The following is a 22802-nucleotide window of genomic DNA, read 5'->3' as shown; positions in this document are numbered from 1 at the left end:
ATGCGGCGAGATGAGGTGAAGTTTGACCTTGAGGACGGAGGAAATATTAAAGATGGGAGCCCGCAGTGTGTGATGGGGAAGCGGATAATTGGTGCTGACAGCTCATGGCCGTGGCCGGAGAGATGTTAAGCAAAAATAAAACATTCACCTTAGGTTTGAATGAGCGGATCTTTCAAATGAGATCCCAGTGGGTTAAATCTAACAACAGACAAAAGGGTTGATATGTTATTTCAAAAGAAAAGAATTGCAGTCTGTTCAAATTGCACAGTGACTGTGTGATCTATTATATTACCATAACTGACTTCACATTATACAGCATGGTAACTCTAATATACAGAAACTGGAGTACATCTATACAATGCACTCGACTATAATCCCTCTAATATATAATGATCTCTACTTTACATACATTGATTATATCTTCAATTTGTGTATAACACCACTAATCTCTACAAGATACAGCGTCTGTGACTTATATGTGACCTTGTAACACAGACTGTAATCACTGTAATATATAGAACTCAAGGGTTTCTCAAAAATTCAGAGTTGCTTTCTGGCAGCACAAAAACAAATAAATCATCCACAATGGGTAAGCTTCCATTGTGCTGGAAGGGGGTGATTATTTGAGGTCACAAGCTCCAAGGCAGCAATGGTAAAAGCAAAATACTGTGGATGCTGGAAATCTGAAAGAAAAACAGAAAATGCTGGAAAAACTCAGCAGGTCTGACAGCATCTATGGAGAGAGAAACAGAGCTAACGTTTCGAGTCTGTATGACCCTTCTTCAGAACTCTGAACAGACTCGAAACGTTAACTCTGTTTTTCTCTCTCTCCACAGATGTTGCCAGACCTGCTGGGTTTTTCCAACATTTTCTGTTTTCATTCAAGGCAGCAATGGTGACTGCCGAACAGACACTCTGGTGGAACGGTCCTGGCTCAATTACACGTGCGCATTATGCTAAGCTCTGAGGTCCCAACAGAGTCTTCAAAATGGTTGTGGACAAAGCCATTGGCCCCTGCTCAACAATTCTCCCCCCTCAACCCCACTGTCACTGAACAACTCTCCCCCACCCCTGCTCAACAACCCTCCACCCGTATCCCATTCAACAACTCTCCCCCAACCCCCACTCAACAACTCTCCCCCACCCCTTGCTCAACAACCCTCCACCCATCCCCCACTCAACAACTCTCCCCAACCCCACTCAACAACTCTCCCCCAATCCCCACTCAACAACTCTCCCCCATCCCCCACTCAACAACTCTCCCCCATCCCCCACTCAACAACTCTCCCCCAACCCCACTCAACCACTCAACAACTCTCCCCCAACCCCACTCAACAGCTCACCATCTGTACCCCACTCAACAACTCTACACCCATCTCCCACTCAACAACTCTCCCCCAACCCCCACCTCCACTCAACAACTCTACACCCATCTCCCACTCAACAACTCTCCCCCAACCCCCACCCCCACTCAACAACTCTCCGTCACCACCACTCAATTACTCTGTCCCAACCCTGCTCAACAAATCACCGCACATGCCCCACTCAACAACTTTCCCCAACCCCATTCAACAAATCTACGCCCATCCCCTACTCAACTACTCTCCCCACCTCCACTCAACAACTCTCCGCCCATACCCTACTCAATAACTCTCCCCCACCCCACTCACTTACTCTCCCCCACCCCCGTTTAACAACTCTCCATCCATCCCCCACTCAACAACTCTCCTCCCATCCCCCACTCAACAACTCTCCATAATCCCCGCTCAATAACTTTCTGCCCATCCCCCACTCAACAACTCTCCCCACCCCCACTCAACAACTCTCTGCTCATCCCCCACTCAACTACTCTACCCCACCCCGCTGAGCTACTCTCCCCTACCCCTGCTCAACAACTCTCCACCCAGTCCCCACTCAACAACTCTCTCCCAACCCTGCTCAACAACTCTTCCCCACCCCCGCCCAACAACTCTCCGCCCATCACCCACTCAATAACTCTCCTGCCCCTACTGAACAACTCTCCGCCCATCCCGTGCTTAACAACTCTCCATCCGTCCCCCCACTCAACAACTCTCCCCCACCCCAATCAACAACTCTCCATCCATCCACCGCTCAACAACTCTGCACCCATCTCCCGCTCAACAATTTTCCCTCGCTCAACAACTCTCTGCCCATCCCCCACTCAACAACTCTTTCCCACCCCTGCTCAATAACTCTCCACCCATCCCCTGCTCAACAACTCTCTCCACCCGTTCCCCACTCAACAACTCCCCACCACCCCCGCTCAACAACTCTCTCGGCCTATCCCCCACTCAACAACTCTCCCCAACCCCCATCAACAACTCCCCTCTCATTATTGGAGCATAGGACTTAAAAGCAGGAGTAGACCGTCAGCCTTTAGAACCTGCTGCACCATTCAATAAGATCATGGCTGATCTGATTATGGTCTCAACTCCACTTTCCTGTTTGGCCCCCATAACTCTTGACTCCCTTTTCCATCAAAAACCTAGCTCTGCCTTGAATAAGTTCAATGACTAAGCTCCCACTGCTTTCTGGGGAAGAGAATTCCACTTCCTAACACCCCTCTGAGAGAAAAAATTTCTCCTCATCTCCATATTAAAAGAGAGACCTCTTTTTTTAATTCGCTCATGGGATATGGAAGTCATTGGCTAGTCCAGCATTTATTTCCCATCCCTAATTGCCCTTGAAAAGTTGGTGGTGAGCTGCGTTCTTAAACCGCTGCAAGCCCTGTGGTGTAGGTACACCCACAGTACTCTTAAACTGTGGCCCTTATTTCCATAAAGCAGTGTCACTATTTCAAGATGTGTTGGCACTGGAGCAGAGTAGGGCTGGTGCAGTCCAGTTTTTTGAACAGTCCTTAAAATATAGGCCAGGATTTCCCGGTCGACGAGTGGGTGGGGGGCATGGCCCGCTTGCCGACGTGTAAAATGACGCGGGATGACAACGGGCGGAACTCCCGACATCACCCCGCCCCATTTCAATTCTCAGCTAGGCAGGGGCTCAGCAGAATTAGCTGTGCACCCGCCGACCTGTCAATGACCAATTGAGGCCATTGACAAAGTTGTTAAACTAATTAATGGACCTGCCCATCCAACCTTAAGGTTGGCGGGCAGGCCAGGAGCCCTGGTGGGCATTAGAAAAAGCATGAAACCTCATCCACAGGCGGGATGAGCTTTCATGTAGGTTTTAAAAAATGTAATTAAAGTGTATTTAAAAGTGATGGACATGTCCCAACTCATTTTGACAGTATCACATGAGGGGACACGTCAGGGAAATGTTTTTTTTCTATTTTTCTGATTTTTTATTGTGGAGCCGATCTCCCTGAGGCAGCATTTAGCCTCAGGGAGATGAGTGCACTCTTTTGTGCACATGCGCGAAAGAGCGCACTCTCGGCTCAGGGAATACCACCCCCCCGCCCGCACACAGAGCGCACAGCGCTTCTTTGCGGACGTCACACTGGGCGGGCCTTAATTGGCCAGCCCACGTAAAATGGTGGCGCGCCCCCAATTGGGGGCGCCGATCGGAGGCTCACCTCTGCACGCCTGCTCCTAAACTTCTTCCCCGACGGGAGGAAAATTCTGCCCATAAACACAGATATTAAAGATCAATTTCTCTCTCACTTCTGGTGATAGGAAGCTATTAATCATGAAGCTGATCACTTTCATCAGCAAATCAAGCTGAGGTGCCACCTCTGCCCCAGTCGGGGTGGTCAATCCTCCAGAATTGCCTTGGAGTCTCCAGGAGTTAAAGATTCATCCCCAGAACTGCAAGCAACACCTAGGAGAAAAATAACATTGGGTGTTTTTATCTTCATTTTCCCTGAACACTTTTGTTTACTGTTAGTTATAAAAGTGTTGAAGCTTGGAAAAATGGATAGGATAGTTAGTGTTGGGAAATCAAGTGATGTAACCTCCAGGTCTACATCCATCCAGAATCCGCAATGCTTTGTGCCACCCTAATCCTGCTCTCTGTCTGACGTAGTGAGGGCAACCCTATCATCGGAACTGGTGTAAACAAAATGATCCGGTTGGATATCTTGATCCAGTCTAAGACTCCAAATGGAAGCCTTCAGCCAAGGGGACTCCACTCAGTGTGACACAATCCCATTAGGAGGGGATGATGGGGTCTATAGAGCATCAGTCGTTCGCGAGCAAAATTAATTCAGAAGGATATGTTGATAGGGTGAGATGAAGTAGGTGGGAGGAGGTTTGTGTGGAGCATTAATACTGACAAGGACCAGTTGGGTTGAATGGCCTGTTCTTGTGCTGCACATTCTTATATAATAATTAAGATAATAGAATCTTTCAGCACAAAAGGCAATTTGGCCCATCATGTCTGTGCTATGAAAGAGCTACCCAATAGTCCTACACCCCCTGCTCTTTCCCCCTTAGCCCTGCAACCTGCAGGGTAGGAGTGGACAGCAGACCTACTCTGAGACCTTTGCCATTGAAGAGCGAGAGTGACTTAGGATGTTATTCTCCTCATTCTATTGTTTGCAGTTTTTATGGAAAATGGATGGGCTTGGATCTGAGATTGCTGCCGTCCTCGAATTCTGGCCTTTTGTGCATCCCCGATTTCTATTATCCCCATTGACAGACATGCCTTCAGCTGTCTGGGATTTAAGCTCCTTAACTAAACTTCTCCGTATCTCTACCTCTCTCTGTCTCCTTTAGACGCTCCTTTAAACATACCTCTTTGACCAAGCTTTTGGTCACCTGTCCTAATATCTCCAAATTTTGTTTGATAATGCTCCAGTGAAGCACCTTGGGGCATTTTATACATTAAAGGTGCTACATAAATACAGATTGCTGTTATTGTCCTACATTACAACTGTAACTGCACTTCATTTGCTGTAAAGTGCTTTCTTTCTTCCTCCAGTGGCATGGAGGAAATTATAGAGTAAAGGGTTAATGGTTATGTTAATTAGACAATGATATTAATGTTGATGTAAGCATGACATCAGGGTCAGATGACCAAGAGAGCAAGACATAGACTAGGCTGTGTCCAGAAAACAATGTACTTACCATGACATCTTTGTAAATAGTTCTAAATAAATAGTTTCAAGAAAAACCATATACTGACTATCTCCAAGTCACTCATGGATTAAGTGAAACCTCATCAAAATAGAAATCAGGTGAATGAGAACTCAGCATTCAGCTCTCAATAAGCATGATTCACAGGATCATTCAATAACTAGACACACAATAACCTCTATATCAGTAGCAGTGGCTAGAACAGTTGGGCTGAAGAAGCACATAGAGTTACATAGAACCATAGAACCATAGAAAAGTTACAGCACAGAAGGAGGCCATTCGGCCCATCTTGTCCATGCCAGCCCGAGGACACCCAGGTGCCCTTTCTAATCCCACCTTCCTGCACCCAACCCATAGCCCTGCAGCTTACAGCACTTTAGGTGCAGATCCAGGTACTTTTTAAAAGAGTTTAAAGTTTCTGCCTCTACCACCAACTTGGGCAGCGAATTCCAGACACCCACTACCCTCTGCGTAAAAAAGTTCTTCCTCATGTCCCCCCTATACCTTCCCCACTTATCTTGAATCTATGTCCCCTGGTTCTAGAATTCTCCATCAAGGGAAACAATTTTATCCTGTCCACTCATCTATTCCCCTCATAATTTTGTACACCTCAATCAAGTCACCTCTCAGCCTTCTTTGTTCCAGGGAAAATAACCCCAACCTATCCAATCTCTCCTCATAGCTACACTTTTCTAACCCTGACAACATTCTTGTAAACCTCCTCTGCACTCTCTCCAGAGCTATTACGTCCTTCCTGTAACGTGGTGACCAGAACTGCACACAATACTCCAGTTGTAGCCTCACCAGTGTTTTATACAATTCCAACATTATATCCTTACTTTTATATTCTATACCTCTGCCAATGAAGGAGAGCATTCCATATGCCTTCTTTACAACCTTGTCTACTTGAACTGCTGCCTTCAGGGACCTGTGTACTTGTACGCCAAGATCTCTCACTTCATCTACCCCTCTTAGTATATTCCCATTTATTTTGTAATCCCTGTAACTGTTTGACCTCCCTAAATGTATGACCTCACACTTCTCTATGTTAAAATCCATCTGCCACTTTACCGCCCACTCCACCAACCCATCTATATCATTTTGGAGATTATGGCTATCCTCTACACTATCCACTACTTAGCCAATCTTTGTGTCATCTGCAAATTTCCCAATTGTGCCCCCCATGTTCACTCCAGATCGTTGATATATAACACAAACAGCAAGGGTCCCAACACCGAGCCCTGTGGAACACCACTTGAGACAACTTTCCATTCACAAGGGTATCCATCGACCATTACCCTTTGTTTCCTGTTACAAAGCCAACCATTTATCCAGTTTGCCACATTACTCTGAATGCCATGGGCTTTTACTTTCCTGACCAATCTGCCATGTGGGACCTTGTCAAATGCCTTGCTAAAATCCATGTACACAGCATCCACTGCACTACCTTCAGCAACCCTTCTTGTCACTTCCTCAAAGAATTCAATCAAATTTGTGAGGCAAGACCTTCCTTTAACAAATCCATGCTGACCATCCCTGACTAGTCCATGCCTTTCCACATGACAGTTAATCCTATCTCTCAGGATTGATTCTACTAATTTGCTCACCACCGATGTAAGACTAACTGGCCTATAATTGTTTGGCATTTCTTTTGATCTCTTTTTAAACAACGGAACTACGTTTGGATTACTCCAGTCCTCCGGTACCTCCCCTGTATCTAGTGAAGATTGGAAAATCATCCTCAGAGCATCTGCTATCTCTTCCCTGACTTCCTTCAGCAGCCTCGGAAACAATCCACCTGGCCCTGGTGACTTATCAACTTCCAAGAATTTTAACCCTTCGAGTACTTCCTCTTTCTTTATGACTATCCCGTCCAATATCTCGCAGTGTTCCTCCTGGACTACTATATCTACATCCTCCCTTTCCTTTGTAAACACGAGACAAAATATTCATTCAAAACCCTTCCCACAGCTTCTGCATCTACACACAAGTTTCCATCTTCATCTCTGATAGGTCCCACTTTTTCCCTAACTAACCTTTTAGCATTAATGTATTGGTAAAACATGGGTTTTACAGTGCAGACACCAGCCATTGAGCCTAGCTGGTCCATGATGGTGTTTATGCTCCACACAATCCTTCTCCCGCCTTACTTCATCTAACCTAATTAGCAAATATTTCCATTCCTTTGTCCCTCATGTGTTAATCTAGCTTCCCCATTAGTGGAAACATACTGAGCTAGATTTTTGTGGGATCTCCATGTCTCTGTGGACCTTCTAAAATGGCGGACAGTATGTGATTCAGAGATTTCTGCCCCCATTTCCAGCGCCCCAAATTTTTGCTAGTGCAAAAGAATGGTGCAGCAGCGAACCCACACCCTGCACCCCCACTTGTCCGGCTCCATTGTGGAGGGTGGCATCACCTAGCACCCCTCCCACCACCTCACAATTTCCGTGGTGTCAGGTCAGCTTCTCAAAGACTTTGGTTCATGGCCTCTCCGAGGAGTCATCAACTATGGTCTGAATTCGGGAACTTTTTGAAAGATAAGGTCAAAAGGTCTTACCCATGTCCCCTCCCCCCTTCTATGGCAACACATGCCCCTCCACCCACCCTCAATGGCTTCTCATTGCGTCCATGCCAACCCATGCTCCTTCACCCACCCCCAATGGTCCCTCATACCCTCTATGCCAACTCAGCACCTCCATGCCCATTCACCCAGTACACACTCAGTACAGAACCAATCAACCCTATGATAACAGTGGCATGCGTGGAAAAGCTTTAAAAAAACAGTAATTCATAAGTTCCTGAAAGAAACTGCAACCCTATTAAAGTGTCAATCAACCAGACCTTTGAAGTAACAACAGCAGAGACTATAAGCACACACGATATCTCTTCATCTTGTGTTAATAAACATTGAGCCATTGACAAAATAGATCTAAGCAAAAATAAAGCTGTCAATCAAGCAATCCGATCTGCATCTGGGTGCGACAGGTCCAACTCCAGGATGTTCTGTCCCCTCAGAATGAAAATTACGCCATTCGAAACACTTTCTTCTGAGGCAGGCATGCTGAGGCAGGGAATTTCCCTACACCTGCTACCAGTTTCTAAGTTGAAAATTCAACCCATTATCACAGCACAGAAGGAGGCTATTCAGCCTGTCATGTGTGCCCTGGCGCTCTGAAGGAGCAATTTACCTCGTGCCACTCCCCTGCCTTCTCCCTGTCTCCCTGCACTTTTGACCTTTTCAGATAATAATTCAATTCCCTCTTGAAAACCTTGATTAAATTTGCCTCCACCACACTCTCAGGCAGCGTTGATCCTAACCACTCGCTGCGTGAAAAAGTTTCTCCTCATGTCTCCATTGCTTCTTTTGCCAATCACCTTAAATCTGTGCCATCTGGTTCTCGATCCATCCAACAATGGGAACAGTTTCTCCCTATCTATTCTGTCTAGACTCCTCATGATTTTGAACACCTCTATCAAATCTCCTCTCAACCTTCTCTTCTCCAAGGAAAACAGTCCCAATTTCTCCAATCTATCCACGTAACTGAAGTCTCTCAGCCCTGGAATAATTCTCATGATTCTTTTCTGCACTCTCTCCAATGCCTTCACATCTTTCCTTAAGTGTAATGCCCAGAATTAGACGCACTACTCAAGTTGAAGCTGAACCACTGTTCTATAAAGTTCAACATAGCTTCCTTGCTTTTATACTCTATGCCCCTATTAATACAGCCATTAATTAATTAAATAATTCATAACTGTACGCATTTCATGCCTTATTAAACATGCTCTCCACCAGTCCACCTTTAATGATTTATGCACGTATACACCTTGATCCCTCTGTTCCTGCACTCCTTTTAGAATTATATCCTTTATTTTATATTGTCTCTCTGCATTCTTCCTACCAAAATGAATCACTTCACACTTCTTTGCATTGAATTTCAATATCTCTCTACCTCCACCCTTTCAGACCTCTTCATATTGGCCCAGCCAACGAAGCCCACATCCTGTGAATGACTAAAAAAAAACTTTTATAGACATCTGTTAGATCACCCCCCGGCCTTCTCTGTTCTAGAGAAGAGAGCCCCATTCTGTTTAGTGTTTCCTGATAGGTATAACCTTTGGTAACATTTTTGTCCATCTTTTTTGAACCTCCTTGCCTCAATATCCTTTTTTATAATATGGAGACCAGAATTGTCCTAAAGAGTCTAAGTAATCACAATTTTTTGATGTTAGAGATGTCTGTTTATTGAAGTATTGGTAAAATGAAGCCTTCGTGTTTGTTTACAGTGGTCTAATTGTGTATTTCTCTCTCTCTTTCTCTCTCCACAGTCCCTGGAAAGTACCCGTCGTATGCTGCAACTGGTGGAGGAGGTATCGTGCCAGAAAATTTCATTTATTTTCTATGTCAGAAAATTCCTGATTAACACACAACCATATCCCTGTGCCATTTTGTAAGCAAGATATGCTGCTGCATCCCAAAGAGGTTTTTAAGACAGATCAAAGATAATCTGTGCATGTAGGAGCTCCTTTGTCATTGGTCAGAGAGTATCACACTTGGCAGTGTGACCGATCATTAGCTTGTGCGATGATGTGAATTGAATAACGATTGTATCAGATTTACCTGTTGGGACAGGATGCCAATGACATATCGAACCCTGCGCCTTGAAACAGTGAGACTGACCAGAAATCAATTACATTAGCCATGCCTCTGCAATGTTCACTAACTGCTGCTTTAAGTGAGCTCTACGGTATCTCATAATCAATACCGGATGACTGGATTTCACATATCCAGTTACTGCGTTAACTCATGACAGCCAGGGCATCTAAAATATTCTCAGCTCCCCTGGGTTAGGGAGTTGAGTTGATAAAAGCCCAGGTTCCTGCTGCCGATCATTAGTCAGTATCTCCTGTTGGGAAATGTTCATCGGGTGATGAGTCGGGTTTGCCTGTCAAATTCTTTTTTAGTTGAATAACCTCCCCATGCTCACACACTGACTCTGGTTGCTAACTCCTGTTTGACATGTTCTAGGAGGTTTTTTTTCACATGACCTCCCACCTCCCACTTGGTCAAATGGCCCTGTTTCCCTCATCTCCAATATTTTATTACTGATACATAAAGAAAAATATACAATTACTTTTAGCACCCCTAATGATTTTTCTCCCAAGTTGCTCGCAGCAGTGACCAGGTTAATCCTAATTCTGACCGAACACTTTGAAAATTTTCAGCTGATTGGAGAGAACTAGCATGGGTTTGTAAAGGGTGGGTGATGCCTGACAAACCTGACTGAATTGTTTGAAGAGATGACCAAAGTAATGGTCAGGGGAATGTCTATAGATGTTATTTTTATGGACTTCCAGAAAGCATTAAGTCCCTCTCAAGAGACAGTTAGTTAAAGTTGAAGCCCATGGAATCGAGGATAAATTATTGATCTGGAATTTGGCTGAGTGGCAGCGCACAGAGAATAGGGTTAATAGACATGTATGCAAATTGGCATGATTTGACTAGTGGTGACCCACAGGCATATGCATGGGGTTCAAGTACTCACCATATTTATTAACAGCTTAGATGATGGGATAAAAAGCGACAAATCCAAGTTTGCTACTGACACAAAGACAGCATTGTAAGCAGTGTAGATGGAAGCATAAAATTACAGAAATATTAATGAATTAGGTTATTGGGCAAAACTGTGACAAATGGATTCATAATAGGCAAGTGTGACATCATCCATTTTGGATCTAAAAAAGCATAGAACAGGATACTTTCTAAATGGTGAAAAGCTAGAAGCAGTGGAGGTGAAAGAGAGTTGGGGGTCTAAAATGACATGAACAGGTACCGAGAATAATCAAAGAAGCTAAAGGATTGCTGAGCTTTACATCTAGAGGACTAGAATTCAAGGAGGTGGAAGTTATGCTACAGCTATGTAAAACCCAAGTTAGAGCACACCTGGAGTACTGTGAGAAGTCCAGGGAATCACACCTTAGAAAGTCTATATTGGCCTTGGAGGGAGTGTAGTGTAGGTTCACCAGAATGATACCTGGATTCCAAGCATTAAAGTACAAGGAGCAATTACACAAACTGGAATTTAAAAAGGTGTAGGGGTGAGCTGGTTGAAGTTTTCAAGGTATGTATTAAAGAAGATGAAGAGGAACAATTTCTGCTGGCTGGGGAGTCTGGGCTACAACAACATCAGTTTATATTTATGAAGTGCCTTAAACATCATAAAATGTCCCAAGCCACTTCGCAGGAGCATTAAAGAGCAAAGTATGACACTGAGTCACATAAGGAGATAAAAGGCAAATGGCCAAAAGCCTGCTTGAAGAGGTAAGTTTTAAGGAGTGTCTTGAAAGAGGAAAATGTGGTAGAGAGATGGAGAGCTTTAGAGAGGGAATTCTGGAGTAGTATTTAGGTGGAGGAAATTTCTGCTTATACAGTACTGGATGTCAGACAAGCATTCTAATCATTTAGAGACAGTGGAGGGGTTGACAGAGATGGTGGTCAGGTAAAGTTGGGTGTCATCAATGTACATGTAGACTGGGGTCATAGCCTAAATATAGGCTGATGGGGCAGGGAAGGGAATAGCAAGGCAAGGGGAGGGGATAGGTAGGGGAGGATGAGGGGCAGGATAAGGGGAGGGGACGGGTAGGGGAGGGTGAGGGGCAAGACAAGGGGAGAAGAGGGGTAGGGGAGGGTGAGGGGCAGGGCAAGGGAGGGGGAGGGTTAAGGGTGGGATTAGGATGAGGCTGCCTCCAACTGCTTGCCCATGTTTAGAATTCAGGTATATGTTCGGGCATAATAAAAACAGATAATGTTGGAAAAACTCAGCAGGTCTGGCAGCATCTGTGAAGAGAGAAACAGAGTTAACGTTTTGTGTCCAATATGACTCTTCGCTGGAACTCGGAACAGTCCCAAACAAGTGTCATATTGGACTTGAAATGTTAACTCACCTTCCCTCGCCACAGATGCTGCCAGACCTGCTGAGTTTTTCCAGCATTTTCTGTTTTTATTTCAGATCTCCAGCATCCACAGTATTTTGCTTTTATTTTAGTATGTTCGGGGGTATTGGATTCCAGCCTTGCTTGGTGCTTACTAGTTCAGTAACAGCTTCCTGCAACCACGTCCCCACATAGAGCTGAATGTTTAATCCGACTTGACCTGCTAGTTATAATTTAAGTCAATGTTTATTTTAGGATTCCAGTTTGAACAGACCATCTGTTACTGCTAATAGTGTTTTCCATCCTGTACGGACCATCACACCATTGATCCCGCCCTATTTGTTCACAGTCTGAGTCATGCCTTGGATTATCGCCTTGTCTCCCTCAGCATTCACATTTTCCATCAAATGTCAGCCTCCACAACAGAAAAACTGTCCACCAAATTCTTCAAAAGCAACCTGTCTAATTCCCAATTCCACCCCTCCCCAGTGCCCATCCACCTACCATGAAATTGCTGTCTTCATCAAACTCATCAATTGTGATCTTGCTGCTGCTGCTGTTGATGTCTTTGTCCCATCAAATCCATTATGGTCTCACAGGTATACCTTCCACTTCTGCATCTACAAATTGGAGAACCTATGCATTCAGCATCACTGGCTGGTTTGTCTACTGTCTGGTCTGACTCATCGCCCTAAGTCAATGTTAAAGCAAGGTCATAATCTTTTATAATTCAAGGGCCATATTTTCTTCATGGCAATCTTCTTTCAATCTCCTTCCAATGGTTCTGCCTGTCTTTGATGCTGAGTGAGAGGAGCTCATGAATTTCTTTATTCCCTTCTCTAGGCCATGAGCCCTCACTTTATAGCTCCTGCCCCATCTCAGTATCCCTTGCCCTTGTCAGACTGATCTCCTTCTTAGGATCCACCTCTTGCTGCCTCTGCTGCCTCCTGACACAGTTCCTGAGTGCTCAGTGACCTCTTTCAAAACCCATACTGACTGACATGGCGAAGACCCTTTTACACCATGAGTACAGCTGACTGCAAACAGGTGTGTCTTTTTCCATTGACTGCATTCCATGACCTAAAGCAGCAGGAATCCCAGGAACCAATGGTATCATCAGGCCCAAGAAAATGGGAGGCAATGAGTCAGCTTTTATAATGTAAACATGGGAACCATTCCCATGCACTTGCTTTCCGGAGCCCAGTGTGGCCAGCTTCCTGATTGAAGTTTAAGAGTGGCAACATCAAGATTACACTCCTGAAACTGTGCCGCTAAACACACACAAATAAAGGAAGTAGAGATCATGTTTTTCATTATCTGTGGCTGCCCTTGTAAAGCAACCCAACCTGCTTTGAATTAAACAATTCATGACTGACTGGCCACTTTGAAATGCTTTCTTGCCACAGACACTGTGAGCTGTTATATTGTTCCATACTGAAGGACCCAATGGAATGGTACTTGATCCCAGTGATGTGTGAAAAGGTTGTTCTGGCTGATTGTCACAAGTTTAACAATGCTTTCCAAGCAGAATGTGAACTGTTACCACAGCAAATGTTACATGAACCGGAATTACAATGTTTAAGCATTGTGTGACAACTTGTTCAAACGTGAAGTATTTAGAAGGGCAGCAAGTGGGTAGAATGCACCACACGCAGTGATACTTGATCCCCTTTTACACCGTTGCGTGGTTAGGTCGCCACCTAGGACACTTGCATCGGTGAGTTTCTTTGATGTTTAAGCTGTTAAATCCAGCCACCCTTCAGCAAAATATGTGAGTGGTGAGTGAGGGGAGAGTTAAGATCAGGCTGAGTCCACTTAACGGCACTGAGCTCATCCTGACTGGTGCCAGCTTCATTTCACCAACTTTGAAGTCAGCTGAGCTGCCCCTTACAGACAGGAAAGGCCTCCATAACAATGAGCAGACACAACCGAATGATGTCATCAGCACCAAGACATCATCATATCTTAAATTCAGGGAAGCCCCACTCTCTACAGCCTAACAGCGTAACCACTGCAGGAGGAACAGACTGGCTGGGAAAGGACAGGTAAGTTAACATGCTTCTGCCAGAGGTCCTGGGCCTCTGGCACATTCCCCTCTCCTCCTGCCCCCTGCACTCTCCCCCTCCTGCCCTTGGCACTCTCCCCCTCCTCTCCCTCCTGCCCCTGCTGCCCCACTTCCTCCCCCACCTCCTGCCCCCGCACTCTCCCCCTTCTCCTGCCCCTGCACTCTCCCCCTCCTGCCCCCGGCACTCTCCCCCTCCTCTCCCTCCTTACCTACACTCCCCCTCCTCTCCCTTCTGCCCCCTGTGCTCTCCCCCTCCTCTCCCTCCTTCCCCCACGCTCTCCTTCCTCCTGTCCCAACCCACTCACTCTTCCCCTTTCCTGCCCCCCACTCTCCCCCCTCCTCCTGCTGTCCCCTTCTCCCCGTTCTGTCTCCTGCACTCTCCCCCTCCTCCTGCTGTCCCCTTCTCCCCGTTCTGTCTCCTGCACTCTCCCCCTCCTCCTGCTGTCCCGTTCTCCCCATTCTGTCTCCTGCACTCTCCCCCTCCTCCTGCTGTCCCCTTCTCCCCGTTCTGTCTCCTGCACTCTCCCCCTCCTCCTCCCCTGCACACTTTCCACCTCCTCCCAGCCCCTGCACTCTTCCCCTTTCCTCCCACTCCTCCTGCCTCCCGCACTCTCCCCATTCCACTCCTGACCCCACACTCTCCCCATCCTCCTTCCACCATACTCTTCCCCCTCCTCTCCCCTCCTCCTGCCTCCCACACTTTCTCCCTCCTCTCCCCCTCCCCCTGCTCCCACACTCTTCCCCCTTCTCCAGCCCCGATGAAAACCCACAAGATAATCTGTTTCCTATGTTTCTGGGAGTTAAATATTGGCCAAGACTGAACTCTCCTGATCACCTTTGAAGTAGTGCCCAGGATCTTTTAACCTCAGAAGGCAGAAGAGGTTCTGGTTGTAATAACTCATCCGAAAGATGGTCCGTCCAACAATGCAGCACTCCCACATACTGGCACTGGGTGTGTCAGTGTGATTCGTGTGCTCAAATCTCTGGAGTTTGGTTTGAACCCACAACCCTATAACTCACAGGGAAGGGTGCCCATGACTTGATAACACACTGACAACTTGCCATATCTGTGACTGGGATGGGAACCCTTTCAGGTCCAGTGATGCTGAAGACAATTTTATCACTACAGCTTAGGTCAGCAGACTGCAACACTGCCTGGGGATCAAATCCAGGATTTTCCAGGTCTACATGTTTGAGCAATGCACCATAGGAAACCCTCCTACTTATATTTCAATAAGAGATTCAATACCTGTGCAGAATGTGAAAAGGGTCTAACACCCTCCTTTATAGAATGTGTATAGTATAGGACCCAGACATGTGTCATCCATTTATGGAATTTCCAAAAATATAAGTGTTTTATGATAATCAAGGTGACCAAACTGTTAGTGATGCATGGACCCTGTCTAACAAGTAATTGGTTGCATGTCCCAGTTAATACACTTGCAGGCAGCTTCTGCTGTGTGTGCACTCCTGTTAATTGTAAAATATAGCAGTTCAATCAGAAACCCTTTCCCCAGCCAGCCTGTAAAGCAAAAGCAAAGATTTCTGCCCTTAAATCTTTCGCCAGACAGGAGGATTTACTGTGGCAGGATAGATTTGCCATAGAGTGCATTTTCACCTTCAGAATCCAAAGTCTGCAGTCTGTGCATTAGAGGGAAATAATTCTCAGCACAGAGATTCTCAGAGAGAGCAAGCAGCACAAACAAAAGTGCACGCCTATGTAGAACAGACCCTTGTTGTTAATATTGCTGAGATCAGCTATGTGTGGTTTAACTGTACTGCTGTAGATATAGCAGAATAATCATTATCATCCAAGGTTTCACCCTTAAAGACACATGCTGTTATTGGGGTACACATGTTAGTTTTTTCACAGATCCCAAGAGATGAGGGGGTAAAAATTCATTTTGGGTGGAAGCACAAATATTGGCCAAGACTGAACTCTCCTGATCACCTTTGAACTAGTGCCCAGGGTCTCGTAAGCTCAGAAGGCAGAAGAGGTTCTGGTTGTAATAATTCATCTGAAAGATGGTGTGGCATTGCATCGATTGCCTGCTCAACACCTGCCCAATATTCAGAGTCATTGACTTCAGTAGAACTTGGATAAAATCCCGGTTAGCCCACACTTGGAATACTGTGCAGAGTTCTATTCTCCACACAACAAATAAAAAGATACAGAGCAACTGGAGAAAATGCACAAAGACATACAAGGATGATATCAGAGCTGCGAGTTCATTCCTATCAGGAAAGACTCAACAGACTTTTCTCTAGAAAGGAGAAGGTTGAGGGAAGACCAAGGAGAGGTCTTTACAATTGTGAGAGGGTTTGATAGATTAATGCAGAGAAGGTATTCCCATTTGTGGGAAATCCAAAAAAAGAGGAGCCATAAATAAAAGACAGTCACTGATAAATCCAGTAGTGAATTCAGGAGAAATTTATTTATGCAGAGAGTGGTAAGGGTGGAACTCGCTACCATAGGGAGTGGTTGAAGTGAATAGTACAGAAGCATTTAAGGGAAGCTGTATGAGGGAGAAAAGAATAGAAGGATATACTGCTAGGTTAGATGCAGAGGGGTAGGAGAAGGCTGGTTTGGAGCATAAGCAGCAACATGAACCAGTTGGGCCAAATGACCTGTTTATTAGCATTAGAGAGTGATACACCACAGTAGGAGCCATTCAGCTCATCTTGTATGTGCTGTAAATTCTATCTAAATTTTACATTCACCTTCCAGAGAGGATTTTCCTCATCATTTTCAGCACAGCATTGCATTCGGGCAAGGGATGGGGTTAGGGCAGAACTGGGGACAGGCCACGATTATGCCAGCTCCCCACCTGTTACAGCATTCAGCCCCAACTAGACTGGCACAAGAAAAAGTGAGAATAAAATCACACAGTGGAACTCCTGTATCAGAACACTGAGCAATGTTGCTGGGTGCTAGGAATGGACAGAGGCCTCTGGTAACCAACATTGGTTATTTCTAGTGATGGAGACAGTCATGTTTTCAAAGGCAACTGGGAGCCAACCTCACAAAAAAAGTGAACAAATTCTATCTCTGAATTTCTTGAGGCCGCTGCACCTCATCTGTGGCTGAGTCCTATAGTGAACCTCCTTAGACTGGTGCATCTGTACCATCTCTAATGGTGTGGGCATCTGCCTGATTCACCAAAATTGAACCTCACCTTAAAGGTGGAACAGGTCATGGGACAATTAGTGAATGGATGGATAGTGTTTTTCTCCCCCTTCTCCCCACTGGAGTCCATTTCCTTTTATTATTTTGTGAACATTATATTGAAGGATCAGTTCTAAAATATCACGCAATTCCAATTTTTATACTCATAGTTGGTGTGAAGTGAGCACCATAGAAACATAGAAACTAGGAGCAGGAGGAGGCCTTTCGGCCCTTCGAGCCTGCTCTGCCATTCATTATGATCATGACTGACCATCCAACTCAATAGCCTGCTCCCCGCTTTCTCCCTATATCCTTTGATCCCTTTCACCCCAACAGCTATATCTTACTCCTTCTTGAAAACATACAATGTTTTGGCCTCAACTACTTTCTGTGGTAGCGAATTCCACAGGTTCACCACTCTCTGGGTGAAGAAATTTCTCCTCATCTCAGTCCTAAATGGTCTACCCCATACCCTCAGACTGTGACCCCTGGTTCTGGACTACCCCACCATCGGGAACATCCTTCCTATTAGAATTTTATAGGTTTCTCTGAGATCCCCCCTCATTCTTCTGAACTCCAGTGAATATAATCCTAACCGACTCAATCTCTCCTCATATGTCAGCCCCGCCATCCCAGGAATCAGTCTAGTAAACCTTCGCTGCACTCCCTCTTTGGCAAGAACATCCTTCCTCAGATAAGGAGACCAAAATTGCACACAATATTCCAGGTGTGGTCTCACCAAGGCCCTGAATAATTGCAGCAAGACATCCCTGCTCCTGTACTCGAATCCTCTGGCTATGAAGGCCAACATACCATTTGCCTTCTTTACCGCCTGCTGCACCTGCATGCTTACCTTCAGCGACTGGTGTGCAAGGACACCCAGGTCTCGTTGCACATTCCCCTCTCTCAATTTATAGCCATTCAGATAATAATCTGCCTTCCTGTTTTTACTACCAAAGTGGATAACCTCACATTTATCCACATTATACTGCATCTTCCATGCATTTGCCCACACTCAGCTTGTCCAAATTGCACTGAAGCATCTCTGCATCCTCCTCACAGCTCACCCTCTCACCCAGCTTTGTGTCATCTGCAAATTTGGAGATATTACATTTAGTTCCCTCATCTAAATCATTAATATATATTGTGAATAGCTGGGGTCCCAGCACCGATCCCTGCGGTACCCCACTAGTCACTGCCTGCCATTCGGAAAACGACCTGTTTATTCCTACTCTTTGTTTCCTGTGTGCCAACCAGTTTTCTATCCATATCAATAAACTACCCCTAATCCCATGTGCTTTAATTTTACACGCTAATCTCTTATGTGGGACTTTGTCGAAAGCCTTCTGAAAGTCCAAATAAACCACATTCACTGGCTCCCCCTCATCAACTCTACTAGTTACATTCTCGAAAAATTCCAGTAGATTTGTCAAATATAATTTCCCTTTTGTAAATCCATGCTGACTCAGTCTGATTCTGCCACTGTTTTCCAAGTGCTCAGCTATTAAATCTTTTATAATGGAATCTAGAATTTTCCCTACTACCGACGTCAGGCTGACTGGTCTATAATTCCCTGCTTTCTCTCTACCTCCCTTTTTAAATAGTGGGGTTACATTAGCTACCCTCCAATCTGTAGGAACTGTTCCAGAGTCTGTAGAATCTTGGAAGATGACCACCAATGCATCCACTATTTCTAGGGCCACTTCCTTCAGTACTCTGGGATGTAGATTATCGGGCCCCGGGGATTTATCGGCCTTCAATCCCATCAATTTCTCCAGCACTATTTCCCTACTAATACTGATTTCTTTCAGTTCCTCTCTGTCACTAAACCCTGTGTTCCTCAACATTTCTGGTATGTTATTTGTGTCCTCCTTTGTGAAGACAGAACCAAAGTATGTATTTAGTTGGTCAGCCATTTCTTTGTTCCCCATTATAAATTCCCCACCAGCACAGTACAGGCAGATGCAGAGTAAACCTTTACTCTCTTAACATCATCTATCTATTCTAGCTCTAATCTGATTTGTGGGTTCAAGCCCCACCGGAGGAAATGAGCACATAGTCTAGGCTGATGCTGCGGTACAGCACTGAGGGAGCACTGCACTGTCAGGGCTCCAGTTTCTTGAATGAGATGTTAAAACAAGATCCCCTTAAATTGCTCAGATGGCCCACGTAAAAGATGCCATGGCACTATTTGAGGAAGAACAGGGAAGTTCTCTCAGTATCATGCACAATATTTAATCCTCAAGCAATATAAATAAAGCAGACATAGAAACATAGAAAAATAGGAGCAGGAGTAGGTCATTCGGCCCTTTGAATCTGCTCTGCCATTCAATATGATCTATCTCAATGCCATACTCCTGCGCTCTCCCCATACCCCTTGATGTCTTTAGAGTCCAGAAATCTATCAATTTCCTTCTTAAATATATTCAGTGACTTGGCCTCCACAGCCTCTGTGGTAGAGAATTCCATAGGTTTACCACCCTCTAAGTGAAGAGGTTTCTCCTCATCTCAGTCCTAAATGATCTACCCCATATCCTGAAACTGTCATCCCTTGTTCTAGACTCCCCAGCCAGAGGAAATATCATTCCTACATCCAGTCTGTCCACCCCTGTCAGAATTTTATATGTTTCAGTGAGATCTCCTCTCATTCTTCTAAACTCCAGTGAATACAGCCCTACAGCCCAGTCTCTCCTCATACGGCAATCCTGCCATCCCAGGAATCAGTCTGGTGAACCTTTGCTGCACTCCCTCTATGGAAAGTATATCCTTTCTTAGGTAAGGAGACAAAAACTGCACACAATACTCCAGGTGTGGTCTCACCAAGACTCTGTATAGCTGCAGTGAGACATCCTTGCTGCATTCAAGTCCTCTCACAATGAAGGTGAACATACCATTTGTCTCCTTAACTGCTTGCTGCACCTGCATGCTTGCTTTCAGTGATTGGTGTACAAGGACACCCAGGTCCCTTTGTACATCAATATTTTCCAATCCATCACCATTTAAATAACACTCTGCCATTCTGTTTTTCCTACCAGAGTGGATAACTTCACACTTATCTACGTTATACTGCATCTGCCAAGTATTTGCCCACTTACTCAACTTGTCTAAATCGCCTTGAAGCCTCTTAACACTCTCCTCACCGCTCACATTCCCACTAAGTTTTGTCATCAGAAAACTTGGAAATATTACATTTGGTTCCCTCATCCAAATCATTGATATATATTGTGAATAGCTGGGGCCCAAGCACTGATCCATGTGGTACCCCACTAGTCACTGCCTGCCACTCCGAAAAGGACCCATTTATTTCTACTTTCTGTCTCCTAACCAATTCTCAATCCATGCCAATATATTCCCTCAATCCCATGTGCTTCAATTTTACACACTAACCTCTTATGTGGGACTTTATCAAAAGCTTTCTGAAAATCCAAATGCACCATATTTACTGGTTCTCCATTATCTATTCTGCTAGTTACTTCCTCAAAAACTCCAGTAGGTTTGTCAAATATGATTTCCCTTTCATAAATCCATGTTGACTTTGTCTAATCCTGTTGATATTTTCTAAGTGTCCTGTTATACATCTTTTATAATGGACTCCAACATTTTCCCTACTATTGATGTTAGGCTAACCAGTCTGTAATTTGCTGATTTCTCCATTCTATTCTCCATCCATGATGGAAGGAAGCTCATTAATGAAGCAGTTGAAGATGGTTGGGCCGAGGACACTACCCTGAGGAACTCCTGCTGTGATGTCCTGAGACTGAGATGATTGACCTCCAACAATCACAACCATCTTTCTTTGATATGGCTGGGTATGACTCCAACCAGTTGGTTTTCCCTCTGATTCTCATTGACTCCAGTTTTGCCAGGGCTCCTTGATGCCATACTCAGTCAAATGCTGCCTTGATGTCTAGGGCAGTCACCCTCATCTCACTTCTGGAGTTCAGCTCTTTTGTCCATTTTTTAACCGAGGCTGTAATGAGGTTGGGAGCTGAGTGATCCTGGCAGAACCTAAACTGGGCACCAGTGAGTAGGTTATTGCTAGGCAAGTGCTGCTTGATAGCACTATTAATGACTCCTTCCATCACTTTACTGGTGATCGAAAGTAGACTGATGGGGCGGTAATTGACCAGATTGGATTTGTCCTGCTTTTTGTGTACAGGACATACCTGGGCAATTTTCCACATTGCTGGGTAGATGCCTGTGTTGTAGCTGTACTGGAACAGCTTGGCTAGGGGCGTTGCAAGTTCTGAAGCACAAGCCTTCAGTACTATTGCTGCAATATTGTCCTGATGAGTGCAAGATGAAAAGCTTAGACTTGTCTCTTTTTTCAGCAATACTCAATTTCTGTACTACCAAACGACTATTTTAGTGAGTTGTGTTCTGATATCTTTTTGTTCCTCTCCCCCTCCTAGACTGGTACATTCCAAGTAATAAGTGACCTCCCTATTCTTCCTCCCAAACTGTAACTACCTTACATGTATCTGTGCTGAACTTCATTTTCCAATTAATTCCCCAAAGGTCCTCAGCTGATCATTCTCAGGCAGGAATGGGAACACTGGATAATGTTTCATTCCCAAGATTAGAGTTGCTCATTGTTCTTCTAAATTATACTTGGTTTAAATATACTCCAGGCTGTGCATCTAACCACTGTGCCATAAGGAGAACTTTACAATGTTTTAAACAAAACAAGTTATTTGGAGGCTACATGAGCACTACAAGTTGGCCTTTTCAACTTACTTTTAAAAATATCTTTTTCCATTTCAAATATTTTGGAAAAATTCGAATGTTGACCTAGCTGGAATGAAATCGATTCAGTGCTCCTGTCTATTCTGGGCAATGTACCTCGGCGTCTTTTTTTCAGAGGTCCATTCTGCATATACCAGGGTGAAATGCTCGCTACAAACCAGTTGCTTTTAGTTCTCTATGTTTCATGACCTCCTTTGGCTCTTGGCCATGAGGGGAGTATACAGTGAGTGTATTTTTTCCCCTTTAAGGTTCAGTCTAATTGTTTTTTAATAGACTGCACTAACAAAACTTTCTGTATTTGCTTGTACTGAGGCTACTATTTTCCTAATGCTTCTTGAAGGTGGTTAGCCTCATTTCTTGGCTTCCTTTGTGGGCTGATCTTAGAGCTCTACGGTTGGGGCTTAAATTTTCCTCCCTCTCTCTCTCTCTTCCAAAATCCTCTTGGCTGGTTGGCCAGTGTCCAATGTCCAACTTCTGTTCATTCATAATTCTACTGTCTGTATCCTATCCCACACCAAGTCCCACTCACATCATTCTTTTCCTTGCCCACCTACCTCACCTACTGATCCACCAGTTCAAATATAAGATTCGGATCTTTGTTTCAAATTGCCCAATGTCCTTGCTCTTCCCTATCTTTGCATCTGTCTTTACCAAGGAAAAGGATACTGCTGGGGTCATGGTGAAAGAGGAGGTAATTCAAACACCTGAAGGATTTAAAATTGATAAGGAGGAGGTTTTAGATAGGAAGATTGTACTTAAAGTTGATAAGGCACCAGGACCGGATGAGATGCATCCAAGGATACGGGAAGTGAGGATGGAATTTGCGGTGGCACTGGCC

General features: G+C 44.9%; 1 protein-coding gene across 2 annotated transcripts in view; it reads left to right on the top strand.

Annotated features, from left to right (window-relative positions):
• The window catches only part of LOC144671460 (synaptosomal-associated protein 25), a 222086-nt gene that overhangs the window by 119364 nt on the left and 79920 nt on the right, over positions 1-22802 (top strand). For both annotated transcript variants that reach the window (XM_078533386.1, XM_078533385.1), the window contains exon 3: positions 9384-9425. In XM_078533386.1, the coding sequence (XP_078389512.1) occupies positions 9384-9425 (42 nt within the window). The remainder of the gene's footprint in view (positions 1-9383; positions 9426-22802) is intronic.

Source organism: Cetorhinus maximus, chromosome 32 (genome assembly GCF_964194155.1).
Source record: "Cetorhinus maximus chromosome 32, sCetMax3.hap1.1, whole genome shotgun sequence".
NCBI lineage: Eukaryota > Metazoa > Chordata > Chondrichthyes > Lamniformes > Cetorhinidae > Cetorhinus > Cetorhinus maximus.
The sequence above is the reverse complement of the archived record's forward strand: the minus strand, read 5'-3'. Positions and strand labels throughout refer to the sequence as shown.